The 19,046-nt window shown below is 48.3% G+C and overlaps 1 protein-coding gene across 1 annotated transcript in view; it reads left to right on the plus strand.

The window, feature by feature from the left end:
• The window catches only part of CPD (carboxypeptidase D), a 34,223-nt gene that overhangs the window by 2,520 nt on the left and 12,657 nt on the right, over positions 1–19,046 (plus strand). Inside the window, exons 2-11 of the mRNA XM_077836313.1 lie at positions 2,396–2,643; positions 10,610–10,752; positions 11,295–11,464; positions 12,045–12,409; positions 13,841–14,032; positions 15,028–15,195; positions 16,541–16,650; positions 17,220–17,322; positions 17,923–18,065; positions 18,751–18,920. Of these exons, the coding sequence (XP_077692439.1) occupies positions 2,396–2,643; positions 10,610–10,752; positions 11,295–11,464; positions 12,045–12,409; positions 13,841–14,032; positions 15,028–15,195; positions 16,541–16,650; positions 17,220–17,322; positions 17,923–18,065; positions 18,751–18,920 (1,812 nt within the window). The remainder of the gene's footprint in view (positions 1–2,395; positions 2,644–10,609; positions 10,753–11,294; positions 11,465–12,044; positions 12,410–13,840; positions 14,033–15,027; positions 15,196–16,540; positions 16,651–17,219; positions 17,323–17,922; positions 18,066–18,750; positions 18,921–19,046) is intronic.

Below are 19,046 nucleotides of genomic sequence, written 5' to 3' on the forward strand. Positions count from 1 at the left end.
AAGCTACTTTGTCAGATCTGTGCAGGAAAAATACAACACATGATGCTCTCCTCTGGCTCGCGGCTGTAACGATACTGTGCTAACTTCATCACTCATACAAAAATTAGTCAGTAAACAAAACCATTTGTTTAAAAATTCCTAATGGATGTAATGTTCCCTGTCTTATTAGATGAGTCACATGATCTGATTTGCATCCTTAGCTTGTTTTTTTTAAAAAAAAGCCAAGGCTTTGGTCATGTCAACTCTGCTTAATAACCCAAATACACGTAGGCTGAATGGCAAGGGAACAAGCTGAAGCTTTTCTACAATATTATATCAAATGAGAACAAAGCTTCTTAAAAATGCAGGGGCACTTAGAGTATCAGATGTATTGAGACCTTTGCAGCTGCCTGTGACGAGGCCAGGGGTCTCAAACTCAAATGACCACGAGGGCCACATGAGGACTAGTACATTGGCCCGAGGGCTGCACCACTGACCCCCCCCTCCACCTGCTGCCCTGGCCCACCCCCACTCCACCCCTTCCACGAGGCCCCACCCCGTCCCACCCCTTCCCTGCCCCCATTCCAACCCCTTCTACAGAAATCCCCACCCCAACTCTGCCCCCTCCCAGCCCCCCGGGGGTGCAGGGGGCTCAGGGCAGGGGGTTGGGTGCAGGAGGGGTGCGGGGTGCATCAGGGGGTCAGGGCAGGGGGTCGGGATGCCAGCTGAGGGCAGGGGGTCAGGGTGCAGGAGGGGTTGGGGGGGCGGGTCCAGCCTGGCACGCACCGGGGGCAGGGCAGGCTCCCTGCCTGCCTGCTCTACCCCTGTGCCGCTCTGGGAAGTGGCCAGGACTTGGGGGAGTGGGAGAGGCACAAGGGTCTGTGTGTTGTCCTGGCTGTGCCTCCAGGTATCTCCCCCGAAGCTCCCATTGGCCGGGAACTGGAACTGCGGCCGATGGGAGCTTCAGGGGAGATACCTAGAGGAGCGGCCAGGGCAACACACAGATGCTGGGGGGCGCGGGGAGCTGGCAGGCTGCAGAAAATAACCCCGCGGGCCGTGTGTTTGAGACCCCTGGACTAGGCTAAGGGACAATGAGACATGGGGCCTGCTGTGCTTTTAAGCTTTCAGACTTGCCTTAGAATTTGACACTGGTATTTACCTGACCGTTCCTTACTGCAACACAAGCCTCTTAATTGTGCAAGTAAACCGTGGAATACATCTCAACTCAAACCTTCTTCAAAGCTTTAAAAAAGCTGTCTGTATCTGATGTCCATGTGGACAGCTAAATCACAGTTGCCTGTGATGATTTGCTTGACTCTGAATTTTTGTGTCTTGGGGCGGGGGGACAAGAAATGTGTTGCATCTCCTGTAACACTAGATGTTACACTCAGTTGAGAGTCTCAGTTTAAATTGAATGGAGCCCTGAGGTTATATTGCAAAATTCTTTTGGCTTCTCAGATGCCATCCCCTTCAGGTTCTGTTCAGAACCTTTTTACAGGGCTGTCTGTTGCTGAACTTTGCATGAGGAGCTGAATTTTTTTCAGTATAAGTGGACGTGCTCAAAGTTCCTATCAGAGCAAGATACACAATGGTCTAATGGCTGCTTTTTGTAAGCTGTAAAGACAGTAGCTGCCATGGTAATGCATCAATGCCTAGGCAGCTGAAGAGAGGGAAGCCTTTTCTTTCAGCATCTTGAGAATATCAATGTGCATGTTGCTTTGAAGTAATCCTGCTTTGAATGTTGCCTCATTTGCCATTCTAGCAACAGACTGCAGTCCTGAGAGTCTGAGCTGAACCTCAAAGGAAGCTGCTGGTATGACAAACCACAAGCTAGGAGTAAATAAACTCCTTTTCAGATTTACAACATTCTCTTTCCCCCACCCCATTGGTTTCTGTAAAACAAAATAGAATATTTCAAAGCAAAGTGTGCTTGTGTGAACATGACTTAGAGAAGCTGGGACACTTTAGCCCAGCAAGAGCACTTGCTAACCAAGGCCTTAAGAACATGTGAATTGCCAAGCTAGATTGGACCTGAGATCCATTTAGTTCCCTATCCTGTCTCTGACAAAGGCCACCCCCAGATACTGTTGGAACCTATCTAGTATAGGCTGAGTATGTGTCTCAGATATAGCATAGCGCTTGATACAATTAGCAAAGCTCTAATAAGTCTTCTCGTCATGCAGCGCTAATTAGATACAGAGCTGTTCACTTGCTGTCCCAAAAAGCCATGCAGTTTGAAAGAGCTGTGACTTTCCTTCCCAGAAGTGTGGATTTCAGAATGTCCTCATTGAAGTTCTTTGGGCCAGAAGGAGCTATATTAATCCGGGTGGCGGGTTCTGGCAGTTACCTCTGCCCTAGTGTGCTCTGTCTAATAAGCGTGTTTTTTGTTGTTGTGGTTTTTTTTTTTGAAAACCAGGTTTGTGCTCTCTGGGAACCTGCACGGGGGCTCTGTGGTTGCGAGCTATCCCTATGATGACTCTCCCATGCACAAGTCCAGAGGAATCTATAGCAAATCAGCTGATGATGAAGTGTTTAAATACCTGGCAAAAGCCTACGCTTCTAACCACCCGATAATGAAAACTGGCACCCCAAACTGCCCGGGGGAGCAATTTGAGACATTCAAGGATGGCATCACTAATGGAGCTCATTGGTATGATGTAGAAGGTGAGTTATTTCAGTATATTGCGTAGCAGGGTTCTACAGCTCTTAGTCTGGATCCCATCTTGATGGCATGTGTCACCTCCCCTCTCCTTCTGTTTTCATGGGCCATCTTAGCTCCCATTAGCTGTCAAAACATCTGTGGCAACTGCTGCAGTTGAAAAGTAATGGTAAGAAAGGAATATATTTTTAGCTTTTAATGCAACTGTAAACAAAGCAAAATGGTGCCATGGGCCACGTGCAAGTGCTTGGTGGATCACAATTTGGGAACCTGGTATAGACGGTTAAAGTCTATTATGTGTTTTCAAATATGCTTAGGGTAACTGTACAGCCAGCTCCCATCATTTATAGTGGGGAACCGGGCATACAAACTCCTTGAGTTTATTTGAAAATCCCCACCTAAACTGTCTAGGGGTGGAAACCATTAATTAGTAGATCACTAGTCATTGGTCTGAACAAAGTTATTTGTATGGTCAGTGCAATTCACGGTCTGATTCTCTTTAGTCTCTTATGTTCCATTGAATGTTCTCTTCAGTGAAGTCTGGGATGTCTGATAATGGGTGGTCTTACTGCACTGGTAACTTAGAGACACTTTGGTTCTGATGTTTTAAACAGCCCATTTCTTAACCTCAGCTTAGCTTAACTTCCCCATGCCCTCTTCTTTGGAGGGGAAATGGCATGACTCAGCCATATTGAAGAGTAACTGCTCTCATTGATGGGTACTTGTCTCCCACAAATTATCATACCAGTCCTACCGACATGTGATGGCATGTTATTTCTGAAAAGTCCCATGGGCTAGTAGAAATATTAATCATTACTACTACATCCTGAGTTTGCTCTCGTCTTAGCTCCCGGCAGAGGCTATTATGTAAACATAGACTTGCCAGATAGGGTGGGGTTTCTTAGCATGGAGGACAAAATAGAAATGTGGCGTGAGTATAGCACAGCTCTGTAACCAGCTACACTCCAGTCTTTCCCCACTCTGAAGCTGAGGGGGCTATGGAGTGAGCTGTAAGTAAGTGGCAGAATTAGAAAGCCCTAGTGAAGGCTTGACATTTTACTGAGCAGTAATTCCTAAAAGATGTTTATCTGAAGTCTGGGTTTAGGAGCTGAATGACTCGTGTGTAAACCTCATGTTCACACTTCTTGGGACAGAATTCAAATACTGGCCTGTAGCACCAATATGCTTGTAGAGGGGGAAAAAAGGTCTAGAGCTATTTCCCCATTATAGCTGATTCATTGCTGGGGATTTCACTGTCCAAATAGTTTTATGGTGTTTCCTTAATAGCTGCTTCCTGCTCCTGTCTGCTGAGCACACCTAAGTGGGACAGGCTGTATGTTTCCTGGCTCAACAAGGTTCATTGTGTTTGTACAGGGAATCAGAACAAGAGAAGGATTGCGGAAGGAACCTCATGATTCTGCTTTAGATAGAACCAGGATATCCTGGCGCTACTTTACTCTGTTGGCAGTTGTATAAACCATCTAAGCCAGTCAGCAGGAATGTTTTCAGACCTTGCCATGAACAAATTGATCCATAGCTAAACATTTTGTGTGTCTGAAATAAGTTTGCTGTGGAGGAACATCTACTGTTGGTGTTCTCAACCTCCATGTCCTCCTAATCCTGAGGTTTGGTGGCAGTAGTGGGTAAGCACTTGCAGACAGCCTTGTAACTTCGAAGTCTGACCCTGGCTCTCTGGTGTACAACTAGCCAAGTGCAAACGCCAGGATTTATAAGCATGTTCTTGATGGCTTCTGCGTCAGCATCCTGGGCCTTTTAAGTAACCGCTGCCTCAGACCCTGGCTGAAGAGGTTTGTATACGTGCGCCTCACTGAGGCAGTGACAGAAGGAAGGCATGAGCGTCAGTGGGGTTTGAAATCTGTCGAGTACAGAGACTTCTAGAGGCTTCCAGCTTCACTGTGAAAACAAGCCCCTCGGCAATTGGGAACCGTAAACTCCAATTCAGGTATTCTCCAGCCCTGCAGACTTGCTTTTACATGACTTAGAGGCAGTGACTGTGGGGGAAATTAAGCAAAATAGAATTCACAGCACACACAAGAAGGCTTGGCTAGTGATTTATAAACCTTGTGTTCGCACCAACCCCTAGAGTGAAGGGCAGGTGAGACTTGGCAATCCAGGAGCCTTTAAATCCACATGTGCTGTTTGTCTCATTGTTTGAGTCCTAGTAATTGCTATTTAAAGGTGCCATGCACACGTGGTGCTTTTGCAACCAATAAAGTCAGTTATAATATCAGGGCAGGGACTGAGGCGTGACCCAAAGAGGCTAAGAGATGCGAAGGGAATATGGGAGCTTGAGGCTTCCAGCAAGGACTGATTGTGATGATGTGTACAGTTGGTGGGTTCCTTCTGATTTTCAATGCATTAACATTTATGGGTGGTGTTGGATGAAGGGCAGGCAGAGGGGAGGGAAGCCAGCTGTGTGCAGCATTTACTGAAATTGCCCAGAATACAAATATTAAAGGTCATCTGACTCTTCAGCTCTGTGCCAGGGATCTCCGAGGCTCATACTGGGCTCTGGAGCTACTTGTTAATGTGTTCAGAATTTAGAAGTGCTATGAAATGAAGACACTCGGATTCTGGTACCCCTTGGGGAGGATTATGGGTAAATTTTCCAAAGTGGGCCTTATTCTAATCTCCGCTAATGTGCAGTACCTGCAGCAGGACTGCTAAAGGTTTGTGGCCATGTGTATGCTACAGCCTGCAGATTAAAATGTGCCAGGGAAGAGGCCAGGTTTTAAATGACTCAAAGCCATGTGAGGGGCAAGGGGAGGAAGGGACATAATTTTTCAACAGGCACATTTTTTCCTGCTGTATCTTATCTTGTGTAATCAAACATGCTGGAAGGTAGACTGCTGTGGGATTCATTGCCCTGGACTTGGAGTCACTGGTCAAAGCTTGGGCTGTGGCCAGATCCTGTTGGCCCTCATTTCTGAGTTTGCAAACAAGTGTGTGTGTGGGTGTATGTGGTGTTGAACTAAGGTGGCATGTGCAGGGCCATAGGAGTAATCCTGAAGGTCAAGTATCCATAGCAAATGTAGTCCTCCGAGCCACTGCTGAACTTTGCTTCTGCTCTCCAACTCCTTAGATTAGCACAGGCTCAGACTTGGAGACATGTTGAGACTATCTCTGTTCCATGCTCAGGTACTCTTCTGTTTTTTAACTCCCCTGCACACAGCATAGTTCTTCTTAATCTCAGCTGGGTGGCTGGTGGGGCAGTGGAATTGTCACATGGAGCATTCTCCAGCTCAGTGTTGGGCTGGGAGCACTGGGGAGTTGGTGTGCTGTTACTGGAGATGGAATCCCTTGGCGTCTCTCGGGTTTAAAAAGGGAAATGACGTAATAGCCCTTTTGGAAATTCTTATATTTGAGATGTGCATGCTTGCTGTGTTAAAGTAATAATATAGAGTCTGACTCATGAGGAGCCATGTTAATTGAGTGGATTCACATGCATGTGTTTCACTCTGTAGATGTTTTTGGTGACACTTATCTTTCCATCTACAGCATGGAGTAGGGTCGAAGAATTATTTCTCTTGTCTGGCTTACAACGCTCCTGCTAGTATATCCCAGAATGATGGCCGCTTCTCTTTTCTTCCCTCCCCCCCCCCCCCCCTTTCTGGGGCAACAGCGTTGCTCTGACTCATTTAGGTTGTGATCCACTATGACCCCCAGATCCCTTTCCACAGTACTCCTTCCTAGGCAGTCATTTTCCATTTTGTATGTGTGCCACTGATTGTTCCTTCCTAAGTGGAATACTTTGCATTTGTCCTTATTGAATTTCATTCTGTTTACTTCAGACCCCTTCTCTCATTTGTCCAGATCGTTTTGAATGATAATCCTATCATCCAAAGCACTTGCAACCCCTCCCATCTTGGTATCGTCTGCAAACTTTATAAGTGTACTCTCTATGCCATTATCTAAATAACTGATGAAGATATTGGCCAGAACTGGACCCAGAACTGATCCCTGCGGGACCCCACTCATTATGTCCTTCCAGCATGACTGATAACTACTCTCTGGGAAACAGTTTTCCAGCCAGTTATGCAGCCACCTAATAGGAGCTCCATCTAGGTTGCATTTCCCTTGTTTGTTTATGAGAAGGTCATGTGAGACTGTATCAAAAGCCTTACTAAAGTCAAGATATACCTCGTCTACCACTCCCCCCCCCCCCCCCCCCCGCCCCCTTTGGTTTGACAGGATTTGTTCTTGACAAATCTGTGTTGACTGTTACTTATCACCTCTGTATCTTCTAGGTGTTTTGCAAATTGATTGCTTGATTATTTGCTTCTTTATCTCTCTGGTTACTGAAGTTAAGCTGAGGATGTGATGTGGTCCCCATCCCTTTACCCAAGATCGAGAGGCAAGTTCAGCCTTCAAAGCCTCTTTCACCTCTTGAAGTCCCTTCATCTAAGGGAATATGCTCTTGCGCAGTGTGAGGTTCTGTAGCTAATGCCTAGCAGCTGGAATTCTCTCCCCACCCCACCCCACCCCACCCTGCCCGCCCGTTTTGATTGCTGACTAATCGACCAAAACATTCCTCTGCCTGCTTGGTGTTGCTGCCAACAGCGCTCAGCCTGAGGTGGGAGTGAACAATTGGTTCTCTGATCAGAAGGAAGTGACTTGCATCTCTGTTTAATCACCTCTTTATGTTATTCTGTGCCATCTGTGCCCTGCAAAGCAAAAGGGACAGTTTGTTCTTCATGGGAAGAGGACATACTCATTATGGCATCCTTAGGGGCACATGGTACAGCTTCTTAGGCTAAATATATTGGCCCAGCAAGCTTTCCAGTGACTTTAGATTTTGCTAAAGAGGCTGGACTGAAGGGTTTTCCTCCTTGCAGACAGAATACATTGATGGTATTCATAATACTAGTAGGCTAGTCCATGGCTCAATTCCCACAGCCACCCACCTGTTGTGTAGTTTGGCAGGGGATGGGAATAAGAGCACAGTGGCATGTGTGCACAGATTTTTGGAAGGAGGGGGGTTGAGTTCTGCAGTGCTTGTGCTTATCCCCTTATCACAGCAGGTCTGCTGGTGGGATTCTTGCCTGAGCTGGAGGCCGGGACACTTAAGGAGATGAGCACTCAACAGGTCTCTTCTCTGCGCCAAGGCTAGCCAGAACCTGTTCTTTCCTGGGTCTCATCCTATCATTTGGGTACTGAGGAGCTATTAACCCACATGAAGTGCTTTGAGCGCCACTCTCATCCTGGGGCGGTGCTGGTGGCGGCTGGGTGCCAGGCCTGGCAGGGGGGTCAACTCTCCTGCTGCTGACACGACCAGGGAAACGTGAGTGTGTGTGTGTGTGTGTGTGTGTGTGTGTGGAGGGGGGGGACGACCGCTGGTCCAGCTCCTCAGAGACAGCCCTGCAGCAACTTCTCAGACCACAACTAAGTGCTTCCAGTTCCTCTAGGAAGAGCAAGGAGCACTGGTTCATTTTCCTGTTTGCATTCCACTGTGGTGCAAAGGGGAGGTGCCCCTGCTCAGCTGCGACTCCTGACATGCAATTGACACAGTAAGGAATGGAGTTCTCAGAAACTACCCTTAAATCCCAGACGTTGGCCCTTCTTCCCTAGCCCCTGCACTCCCTCCCTGTGGCCCTAGCCCCCTCCACCACCCATACCCTCTGGGCTGTTACTTCCACAGCTGCATCCACAGCCAGCCCTGCCCACCTGCTGCTACAGTCCTAGTGCTGGCGAGAGCATGGATTTCGTAGTGGTGTTTGGGTTCTGCCTGTGTTTTCGTTAACACGGATTTCATAGAGCCCTAATTATCCCAAAACAGATTAAACCAGCTCCACAGAATGAAAGTACGTTCTGTCTTAATTTCTGACACTTGTTGCTTTGTTCTTTGTGCTCTGCTGTGTGGTGTCGTCTGACACCCCTAGTCACAGATGTCTTTTAAATGCTTGGCGAAGCAGTGCTCGGGCTCTCTGCAAACCTCTGAATCCTTTGTGGAGCTGTGTGTTTTTCTGCATGTGATTCTCAGTTCCCTACACTGCAGATGTAACCTGTCTGCTTTGGTAAAGGGCTGTGTGAATGTGTAGCTAACACAATTAAAATTCCATAGCATGCAGTGGACTGCTTTGTGAGTCAGTTTTGCAAGAAGTGATGTGTTTAAGACCTACTTTAGTCTGCCGCTCTATTTTGGTTGAGCATTTGTCTCAAACTCCCATGAATGGCAGATGAAGCACTGGGTACGCTTTTTATGTCTTGATGTCTCAAATTCATAACTTCCTGCTATGAACAGATGGTTAACAACTGGCCAAGCATTGTTTTACTCCACATGGCATTTGCTCAAGGAAGCAGACTGCTGTGGGTGGCTTCTGAGCCTGAAGGTAGATGATCAACGCTGACCTTCTTTACTTTATTTTTCCTTCTTCTAAGAGCTGATGTCTGAGTCGCTCTTAAAAAACAAACAGCCGAACCCTTCAACGAAGATCTGTATAATTCTTCCAGGTCTGTCTGCCCAGCTGGAGAAGCACCGCGCGGTTCACTTGTTTCTGTTGAGTTTCAGGCTTGGGTTCTCATAACAGGGCTGCTGTAGTTCTGTTAACGCTGCGGCAGAATGTTAACTCGTTACATTTCCATTTGCTTAAATAAGAGACTTCTGGAAATATTTCCATATTGGTCTCCTCTTGTGAAAGCTTTTATTAGCCATCTAAACTTTGGGTCATCTTTGATCTGACAATGGTCCTTCAAGGCATGTAACTTCTTTCCCCTCGTCTTATCCTGCTGTAAGAGCTCATCTGGGTGTTGTGAGGATTAATTAGCATGGTGTCTATGCTCTTGGCTCTATAACAGCTAGACTAGCTAATGTTTTGTGTTATGCTAAGTAGAGTTAAGTGCTACACTCAGTGGTTTGGTCTGTCGGGGTGGCTTTGAAACCTCTTTCATGGACTTGTCTGGCTGTTTTGTAACATGCTGGTTACTGTTGAAACCTCTCGAGCGCTCAGAGCTGTAACAGTGAGGCGTGACCCGGAAATGCCGGAAGGGCTAGGATCTGTGTGGAACTGCTACAGTGCTTCGTTCCGTCCATATTGTTCAGGATGGAGAGATGAGTTGACTCTCACTGAAGTGTGGCCATAGGAACTTCCAAATATCCCCCCAACAGAAGGGACAGAGGTGCTCATTGGAACTAGGCAGCCTTTCGGACTCTTATCTGAGAGCCTGCGGCTGCCATTGCAAGGCAGGTGGAAGGTTACAGAGCAAAGGAAAGTTGAGCTGCCTCTAAATCATCTTAAGATCTTAAAACAAACTCAAGCCCATGCCCTTCTTCACTTTTCCAAATCCTCAGGGAGGTTTGGGTGACTTAGCTCTTAGCTAGTAAGCTGTCCCCAAATCCTGCTGGGTATTAAAGAAAGCAGCCTCAATTCCATTACATTTAGTGGGGTAGTGCAATTCTTTGGGCTGGGAGGCTACTAGCATCTAGCGATGACTTGGGTATTGTGCTGCAGTGGGGCTAATGCTGTCACAGCTGACCCCCCCCATCAGAATGAAAGTTAGTCTGCCTGTTGCTGTAACTGCTCACCAGTGACTGAAGTGAGGGGTGACTGTGGCTTTGAGAAGGGTGGGAGGAGTGGGAATGGATTAAATGGCAACCTCAGATCAAGGGTATGGGTGAGAACCACATGGCACTTGGGGCAGCTCCTGGCTTTGGTAGCGCTGGGGGATGATTCTGCACCCAGCAGCAGAACATGGTGGGGGTGGCAGTTCTGAAAGCTGCATCAGCGTTTGTTGTTACCACCCAAAACCATTCTGAAAGCTGTTCTCCTGACCTGATACAGAAATAGGGAGCAAGGCAGACCTGCATTCAGCCCTGCGAGCCTCCTCCACAGGTACGTCATAGCTCCATGAGATGCTATTGGTTTGCAAGAGGGCTTCAAGGTGGGAGGTACTTCCTGAGTCTGGCATTTCACCAGCATTCTTCTTTGTGACCAATCTCCTCTCCTTCCCCAGGGGGGATGCAGGATTACAACTATGTTTGGGCTGACTGCTTTGAGATCACTTTGGAGCTGTCCTGCTGCAAGTACCCAATGGCGTCCCAGCTTCAACAGGAATGGGAGTATAACCGGGAATCTCTCCTCACCTTCATTGAGAAGGTAAAACGTGCTCTGTCTTCTCAGGAGGTCAAACAGGGGGTTGTGCACCGGAGGTACAAGGCCTAGGTGCACCTGACTGGCAGATCAAACCCCAGAGTATGGGGTATGGAGTATTTCTGTGGCCCTATGGCTAATAGCCTAGGTTGCCATGTGGCAGTTATGAATTAACAGAAGTCACCAGCTATAAGGCAGCTTTGCTTCTCTGTGGTCCTGCCGCAGTGCCGTATCGCTGCTGTACACGGCAGGGCCTACGTAGGCAGGGTTGCAAATGTTGACCGTTTTTGGTCCCTCTCCATGGGGAAAGCAGGCCTGCCATGGGGAGCCCAAGGGATTTCTGAGTGGTAACATCTGTTTCGTTTCATCCTGGGATTTTTCTAGTGCAGTGGTCCAGCCAAACTTCCCTCTGAATTACAGGCTGGTTGGGCACTTCTGCCCAGCTAACTCTGTTCTAAACTTATCAGCATTGGTGGTGATGGGGGAAGGCTCCATCTGTACCTGGAGTGATTTGCCTTGATCAGTTCCTGTTTGATTTGTTTCCCCAGGTCCACATGGGAGTAAAAGGGTTTGTCAGGGACTCGGTCACTGGGTCTGGCCTGGCAAATGCGACCATTGCTGTTGCTGGCATCGATCATAACATCACGGCAGGCAGATTCGGCGACTACCACAGACTGCTCGTGCCTGGAACCTATAACATCACGGCAGCTGTCGTAGGGTAACGTCTCTGAAGCAGACAGGGTCCTGTTCTGCTACACATGCTCATTTTCATGATCTGTTCATGCTTACGGGGTTTGGCTAGAAGCTGCTGCTGTTGATTCTTTCCTGTGATGGTGCCAGGCTGCAGCTCCATGTGCTGACTTGTCCTGCATTTCACACTGAACACTCTCGTGCCCCTGGAGCACCACCATTTGGGGTGGCACAGTGTGGGTGGGAGGGAGGCAGCATTGAAGCCTATAAAGATAGCATTACCTGATGGGTTAGAGCCCCTTCCCTTAGCTTGCTGCCAAGGCAGTCCCAGAGGGGCCCTTCTTGAGAAGAGTGCTGTAGGCAGGAGCTCGGCCTCTCGTGACTCTCTGGCAGGGCTGTCGTCCTCTCCGTTAAGGCAGGGTTTGGACTGATGGCAGTAGGATGTGACCTGACAGCGTGCTGGCTGGTGAATCTCTGGTGTCGCTTTTAAAGCACCAGCCTTGTTCTGTGTGGTGGTTGGAGGCAGTGCTGGGAAAAGACGGCTCCGGTGTAGCGTCCGGTTTCGCTGATCGAATCTCCTGTTGAAAGCAGACTCGTGTCTTTCCCAGCTATGTGCCACTGACTGTAGAGAACGTTGAGGTGGAAGAAGGAGCTGCAACAGGGGTGGACTTCTCCCTCCAACCGACTGTCCTGGTGCCTGTTCCTGACCCTACGGCGGCTGCCGCCACCCCTGCCCCAGGCTTTGCTGCCAGTGCCACTGCCCCAGCGAAGACAGCGAGCCCGACTTCTCTCCACCAGCCGCTCCAGCCTGAGGACTTTCGCCACCACCACTTCCCGGACATGGAGATCTTCCTGAGGAGGTACGCCAGCGAGTACACCAACATCACACGCCTCTACTCGGTGGGCAAGTCAGTGGAGCAAAGGGAGCTGTATGTGATGGAGATATCGGACAACCCAGGCATCCACGAACCAGGTAACCGGCCAGCCCCATGAGATCCTTCCCTGACCTATTGCCTGCACACCTCCAGAACAGAGCATGCGCCAGGGCCTCTGCCTGGTGGCCTCTCAGGGTATGTCTGTGCTGCCCGCCAGATCAGCGGGCAGCACTCGATCCAGTGGGGGTTGCAATACGTTGACCCCCCCAGCGCTCTCTTGTCGGCTCCTGTACTCCACCAGAGTGAGAGGTGCAGGCAGAGTCGACGGGGGAGCATCGGTGGTCAACTCGCCGCGGTGGGTCGATCTAAGTAGGTCAACTTCAGCTTCATTATTCACATAGCTGAAGTTGCGTGACTTGGATCGATTTCCAACCCCCCCGCAGTGTAGACCAGGCCTCAGATGCCTTGGACTGTGGTGGGAGCTGTATGCGCAAACTGGGGAGGGTTGGGGGATGGTGATTCAGTCGTACCCAGACGGATGGATTGTGAGCCCTGCCTGGCAGGGACAAGGTCACCTTGTTTGGAAATAACAACCTAGCACATTGTGGGCAGCAGTGCAATTTCAAGAGAGAGGCATGTGTAGGGAACGCTTGATTAAATGAGGATGCCCTTCCCAGTGGTTCTTTTGCAGCCCGTTGCACTGCTGGGGGAGGCCTTGGCACTGTCATGTCTAGGCTTATTAGTATTTAGAAAGCTTTGCAAGCAGAACTGTTTCCGCCTGCGCTCCTGGGTACGGATGCCGACTGGTGCCCTAGAGTCGTAGTGTGGCTGGCCCTCCCACTCACGTTCCACACGTGGCAGCTATAATACAAGCCAGACATTGCAGACAAGGTAGCCAGACTCAGATGCTCTGCACAGTGCCGCCGGGTGGGTTGCACACTCAACCCAAAGTATGAAACAAACCCGTTTCATAGATTTCCTGAGCTTCCCAGGAAAATGGGGAGGGGTCCCCTGTGGGGGCCTTCCTTGGACACTGCACACTGCATTAGCCCCTCTTAGTGATGCAGAACTCCTGTCTTCCTCATCTGACAGGTTTCAGAGTAGCAGCCGTGTTAGTCTGTATCCACAAAAAGAAAAGGAGGACTTGTGGCACCTTCGAGACTAACAAATTTATTTGAGCATAATAAGCTTTTGTGAGCTACAGCTCACTTCATGGGATGCATCCTCATCTGAGTCACTCAAAGGGATTCCAGGGGGATCTCAGTCTCTTTGAGCTATGCAAGGAACTTGCCCCTAGAGTGTATCTTCCCATGGAGTTGTCCTGTCTCAGTAGCCAGGCTGATGCCATCTCACTGCAGGAGGTAAACTGGGAGAGCGGTGACAAGGACTGCAAGTGGTTTCAGGGGCCCATCACAAGTGGGCTGGAGGTGCTAGTGTTCACACTGGCTTTACAGTGTGCGGGGTGTCAAAGCACTGCTGTTATAAGGAGAATGCATTAGTTCTGTTGCTGAAATGTCTGTTCTGCCCAGGTGAACCAGAGTTCAAGTACATTGGGAATATGCATGGGAATGAAGTAATAGGCCGAGAACTGCTTCTGAATCTCATTGATTATCTCTGTAAGAACTTTGGAACGGATCCTGAAGTAACAGAGTTGGTCCTTAATACCCGAATCCACATCATGCCTTCCATGAACCCTGATGGCTATGAAAAATCCCAAGAAGGTAGCTCTGCCCTTTACTAAACCGCCTTCATGCATGTAGGTTCAGTAGTGGGCGTTGGGGACTGTCTCAGTCATGGTGAAAGGGCCAGGAGCCTGATTTGTGTTGCACACAACTTTTCCTGTCCCGGACGGGCAGAGAGCTGGCCTGCTACATCTTTGTGGTAGGGTAGATCCACTTGTTCTTGATGTGCAAGGTGCTGTGCTTGAGTTCTAAGTGGCTGAGGTGCCCCTTATGCTTCAGCACAGCTGCAAATTGTCCTGCCTTAGTCCTCTTCTGTTCTTGTAGCTTTCCCAAGGCAAATCTTTAAACAAAGAAACCCAGTATTGTCTAGACACAACTCGAGTGTGCAGCCTGTTTTGTAACATCTGTGCTAGGAGCCGGGCATTCTGAAAAGTGCTTTTCCAAGGATCATAAAATACAGAACCTTATCATGAGGTTAGGATGGGTAAAGCAGCTCTGTGTGTGAGCTCTCTAAAATTCGTAACTTTGCAGATTGGCAGGGCAAAGCCAGTTCCTCAAATAGTAGTTGGTCTTTACTCGGTTAAACTCCGATAGGCTGCAGTGAAGCTAGTTTTGAGATGTAAGCGCTGGGTTTTTTCTCTGACATCAGTCCATCTAGATTATTCCCCAGTTTAAACTGCACATGTCATCTCTCTGTGTACTGACTAATAAAATCAGAAACCTGGTGAGTGCAGAGGACAAAGGCTCATAATGGTGACCACTCCACGCGGCAGCCACCTCCCAGAGATATGCATGCAGGACGTGGGCTCCCTACTTGCGGGAATAGATTGTGGGGGGGCAGGAAGCCAGCCCATTAGTATATCTTCTCAACTCCAGTGGGCTGCTGGAGAACGGAGTATTCTGGGTAAGGAACAGATGCATTGCTGTCTGTTGAAAGCAACCCCTTTTCCCCTTGCTTTGAGGTATACTGGTGATGGGTCTGTGCTGCTGGGGATGTAGGGGGATGCAGGCTGAATGTATTGTTTGTTGCTCAGGAGACAGAAGCAGCACAGTTGGCAGAAACAATAGTAACAACTATGACCTGAACCGAAACTTCCCAGACCAGTTCCTCCCAACGACCGACCCGCTGCAGCCAGAGACTCTCGCTGTCATGAACTGGCTCAGGGACTTTCCGTTCGTGCTCTCGGCAAACTTGCATGGAGGTATGTAGACAAAACTTACCTTGTGGGAGAAGGGGGTCACTGTGCCCCATTGTGGAGGCTGAGTAACACTGGGGGGCTTCTGCTCTGTGTCTAGGAGCAGCAGCAGCAGAAGTTTCTCTGTCTGGCCTGGCCTAAGGAATTGGCTTCCGTTGGCCATTAGCCAGGCTCTTCCCTAAATAGAGCAATAGCGCATTAAGAAGGGGCCACTGGCAGAAGGTTACAGCCACTCACCCCTGGGGGGGTCAGTTTAGCTGGTCATCGTGAGGGGAAACTGTTACATTTGTTCAGAATCTGAACGATGAGGCACCCAGACCTCCTAGTGCCGAGGGCGGTAAGAGCACCAATAAATGAGCCACATTAAAGTCTCCATGGAATTAACTTCTGGGTGGTTCAGTGTTCTTCATCTTCAGTACATCTGCGGTGCCAGGCACTCAAGTGGGCTGGATGTAGGGTGACCAGATAGCAACTGTGGAAAAACGGGACAGGGGTGGAGGGGTAATAGGTGCCTATATAAGAAAAAGTCCCAAAAAACAGGACTGTCCCTATAAAAGCGGGACATTTGGTCACCCTAGCTGGATGTCTGGTTTATGTATAAAATGAAGGGACCGAGAGGGAACTACTTGGCATCATTACCTCGCTGCATGGCTAAGCGGCTAGGTTCTCGATAATTTAATCAGTTGCCTCTTGGAGTGATGCTAAGTTAATAGTCACTGCATGATAGCTTGTTCCCCAGACTTCTTGTGGCTGTAGCTGCTGGCAAATGGTGGTTCCGCAAGTACTAATGCACTGAATTCTTCAGTGCATTGATAAGTTGATCCAGACCTGCCCACAGTGTCGGGGTTTTTGTCCACCGGCACTGACATCAGGTGTCCCACAGTGCTCTTAATGCAACTTTGTAAGAATCTGTTTAGTTTATTCAAGACTTTACTTGTGCACAAATGTTCGTAACAAGAAGCCTTCCTAAGGGGTGAAGGGATGCAATATTCAGAACTGCTGCTGGTCAAGGATACCACGGACCCAAATTCCACTCCTTCTGTAAACCTCCTTGACTCTTGCTTTCCCATCTCATTCAAAAATTGTCCCCATGATCTGTGCCCAGCTTTCTTACGTGCAAGGGCAACATGCTTGGTTGTAGTGCTCCAGTTTCAGAATTGCTGTGACTTTCCTGGGGTAAGCACATTGTGTTAATTGTCTCCTTTATCTGCCTGGCTTAGTACTGTGGCTCACTCCATGCCTTGGCAAATACAGACTTGTTCTCTGGTGTTTTTTGGGAAAGCTTCCTCTACGCTAGGATTTAACGATCCATTATAAAAGCACACTAAGTAGAATCTTGTTTCCCCTGCAGGTTCTTTGGTGGTTAATTACCCTTTTGATGATGATGAGAAAGGAATAGCCATCTACAGTAAATCACCAGACGATGGTGTGTTTCAGCAGCTTGCACTTTCTTATTCCAAGGTAAAGCTATATTTAAAACAAAGCAATTGCACATTATGCTTCAGTAACTCCAAGTGACTGGTTTGCAAAAACTGCTGGAAAAAAACTTGTGTAGGTAATGTTCATGGAGTCTTGCCCTTTAAGTGTAATGTTGCCATCCCTCCCTGGGTTACAGCAGAACCAGTCTTGCGGGCGGCTGTCATTGCAGGAGCTAATTTCCAGCATAATCAGCCTGACAGGTGCTGTAGGAGTAGAACGCTGTCGTCTTATTTGGAAGCCATTAAAAATTGATTATGCAAGACTCTGGGCTGAGGGACTGTAGTACATACTGTAAATGAGCCACAGCGGGAGTCATGGGCATGACCAGACATGGATGGGCTTTCCATGGCTCTAGATAATCAGCACTGGATTAGCAGTAGCTCAGAGAACTGTGCTGTATGTGGCTATATGTATTCATAAATATCCGTCTGTATTTAATGTCTGCTGCCGAGTCCAAGATTCCACGTTAAGTCCATTACATTTTAATATGCAAGTGTCACCACGGTACATGCAAAGTCCAGGGTTCATGTGTGATCACTTCTGTTTTTCAGGAAAATACTCAGATGTACCAGGGCAGCCCTTGTAAGGACATGTACCCCAATGAGTATTTCCCCCATGGCATCACTAATGGGGCTCACTGGTATAATGTTCAAGGTAAAACACCACGTGGGGAAGAAACTGTTCATGGCCTTGAGTGCGGTGGATCTCGAGTCTCAAACAGTTTTTCCATATGAATGTATCTGTGGACAAGATTCTGTCTTTAGAATTTCCTATTAATCACCTAGCTCTCTTCCCTGGTGGATCTAGCCCAGAGGGACCTGGGCCCCTTTTATAACCTCTAAGTTGTAGTTGGACAAAGTTATTCTGGACTGGGTGAATCTGTGCTATGCCTACCTGTGATCAGGTGGGCTGTGCTCTCCTGTGTTTGCTTTTGGCTATTGGGAAGGAGGGTTTATAAAAATTTAACTTAACTTGCTACAGTCTATATTTTTGAGGTCCAAGTGTGTAAAATGTTTAGTTCAGGAATAAATCTGTCCTTCCTGCATCTTGACAGTTCTCTGAAGCCTGGGGGAGGTCTCGCCCTGTATATAAACCTCTTCAGTTTTCTGTTACAAGGCAGCATTTTGCTGTTAGAATTTCACCCTATGTGTGTCTGACTTTTCAAAGCTCTACAACTTAACAGCCAGGGTATTTTATGATTGTTGTAAGAAGATTTTGAGGTTCTTAATTATAGTTCTGTTGTTTCTGCCTTAGGTGGGATGCAAGATTGGAACTACGTAAACACAAACTGCTTTGAAGTGACCATTGAGTTAGGCTGTGTGAAATACCCAAATGCTGAAGACTTGCCAAAGTACTGGGAGCAGAACCACCGGTCTCTGCTCCAGTTCATGAAACAGGTGAGATGCTACAATAACCAGCCAGCAGGGACAGAAATGCTACATAATGCTTTACAGTGCCTCTGAAGTATCCCCTGTAAGTCTGTTCCCATTAGGGGATCCTGAGTGTGTCTAACTCTGGGCTCCTCTGCAGATTGGAATAAGCACTGCTGCTTGGCCAGAATGGGAATTGTTGCAGTGTCACCAGGGAAACCATCCTGATTATCAGAAAAAACACAAGATGAGTTGTGAACACAGCAGAAATCCTTTATAAAAGCTTAAGCATGTAATGTATGCTCAGAAGCAGGCTTAAAGACTTTACCTGGGGTATCTCTGCCTTTCAGAAGTCTGGCAGAGGCCCTATGCTGCCATGTCCCTGGGATTTGGAATGGGAGTGCTGTGGAGGCATTTTCAGACGTGATGCTAAATGAAGGCATGTAGCAAAGTACTGTACCCCTGTGTCTTGAGTGAAACAGTTGTGCCCCTCAGATGAAACTGACTTCAAACGGGGTATTTACAGGGTACGTTTGGAACTTGGGCCTGGATTTCCTTCACGTCCCGCAGGACTGGAGCTGAAAGGGAATGTACAGCGATTTGCTGCTTGTTGCCGTGACTCCTGGGGTGCATGGACATCACAATGCTAAGTGGTGTAAATGCCCCAGAGACTTGTCACTGAACAATGGTGGTTTTCTGATCCTCTGTCCAGGTTCACCGAGGTGTCAAGGGTTTTGTGCTGGACGCCACAGACGGAAGGGGCATCTCAAATGCTACTATTAGCGTTGCTGACATCAATCACCCTGTCACCACTTATAAGGCTGGAGACTACTGGCGCCTGTTGGTTCTGGGGACTTACAAAATCACAGCCTCTGCCCGAGGGTGAGTGACTGGCACCTTGGACAAAGGACTGATCTCGGACAAACCTTCCCCTAATTCAGCTGTGTTGCTAGCTCCTCTCCCCTGCGGCCAGAAGTGAGTGCTGGGATTTGTGCTTAACGCCCCCTA

Source organism: Eretmochelys imbricata, chromosome 17 (assembly GCF_965152235.1).
Source record: "Eretmochelys imbricata isolate rEreImb1 chromosome 17, rEreImb1.hap1, whole genome shotgun sequence".
NCBI lineage: Eukaryota > Metazoa > Chordata > Testudines > Cheloniidae > Eretmochelys > Eretmochelys imbricata.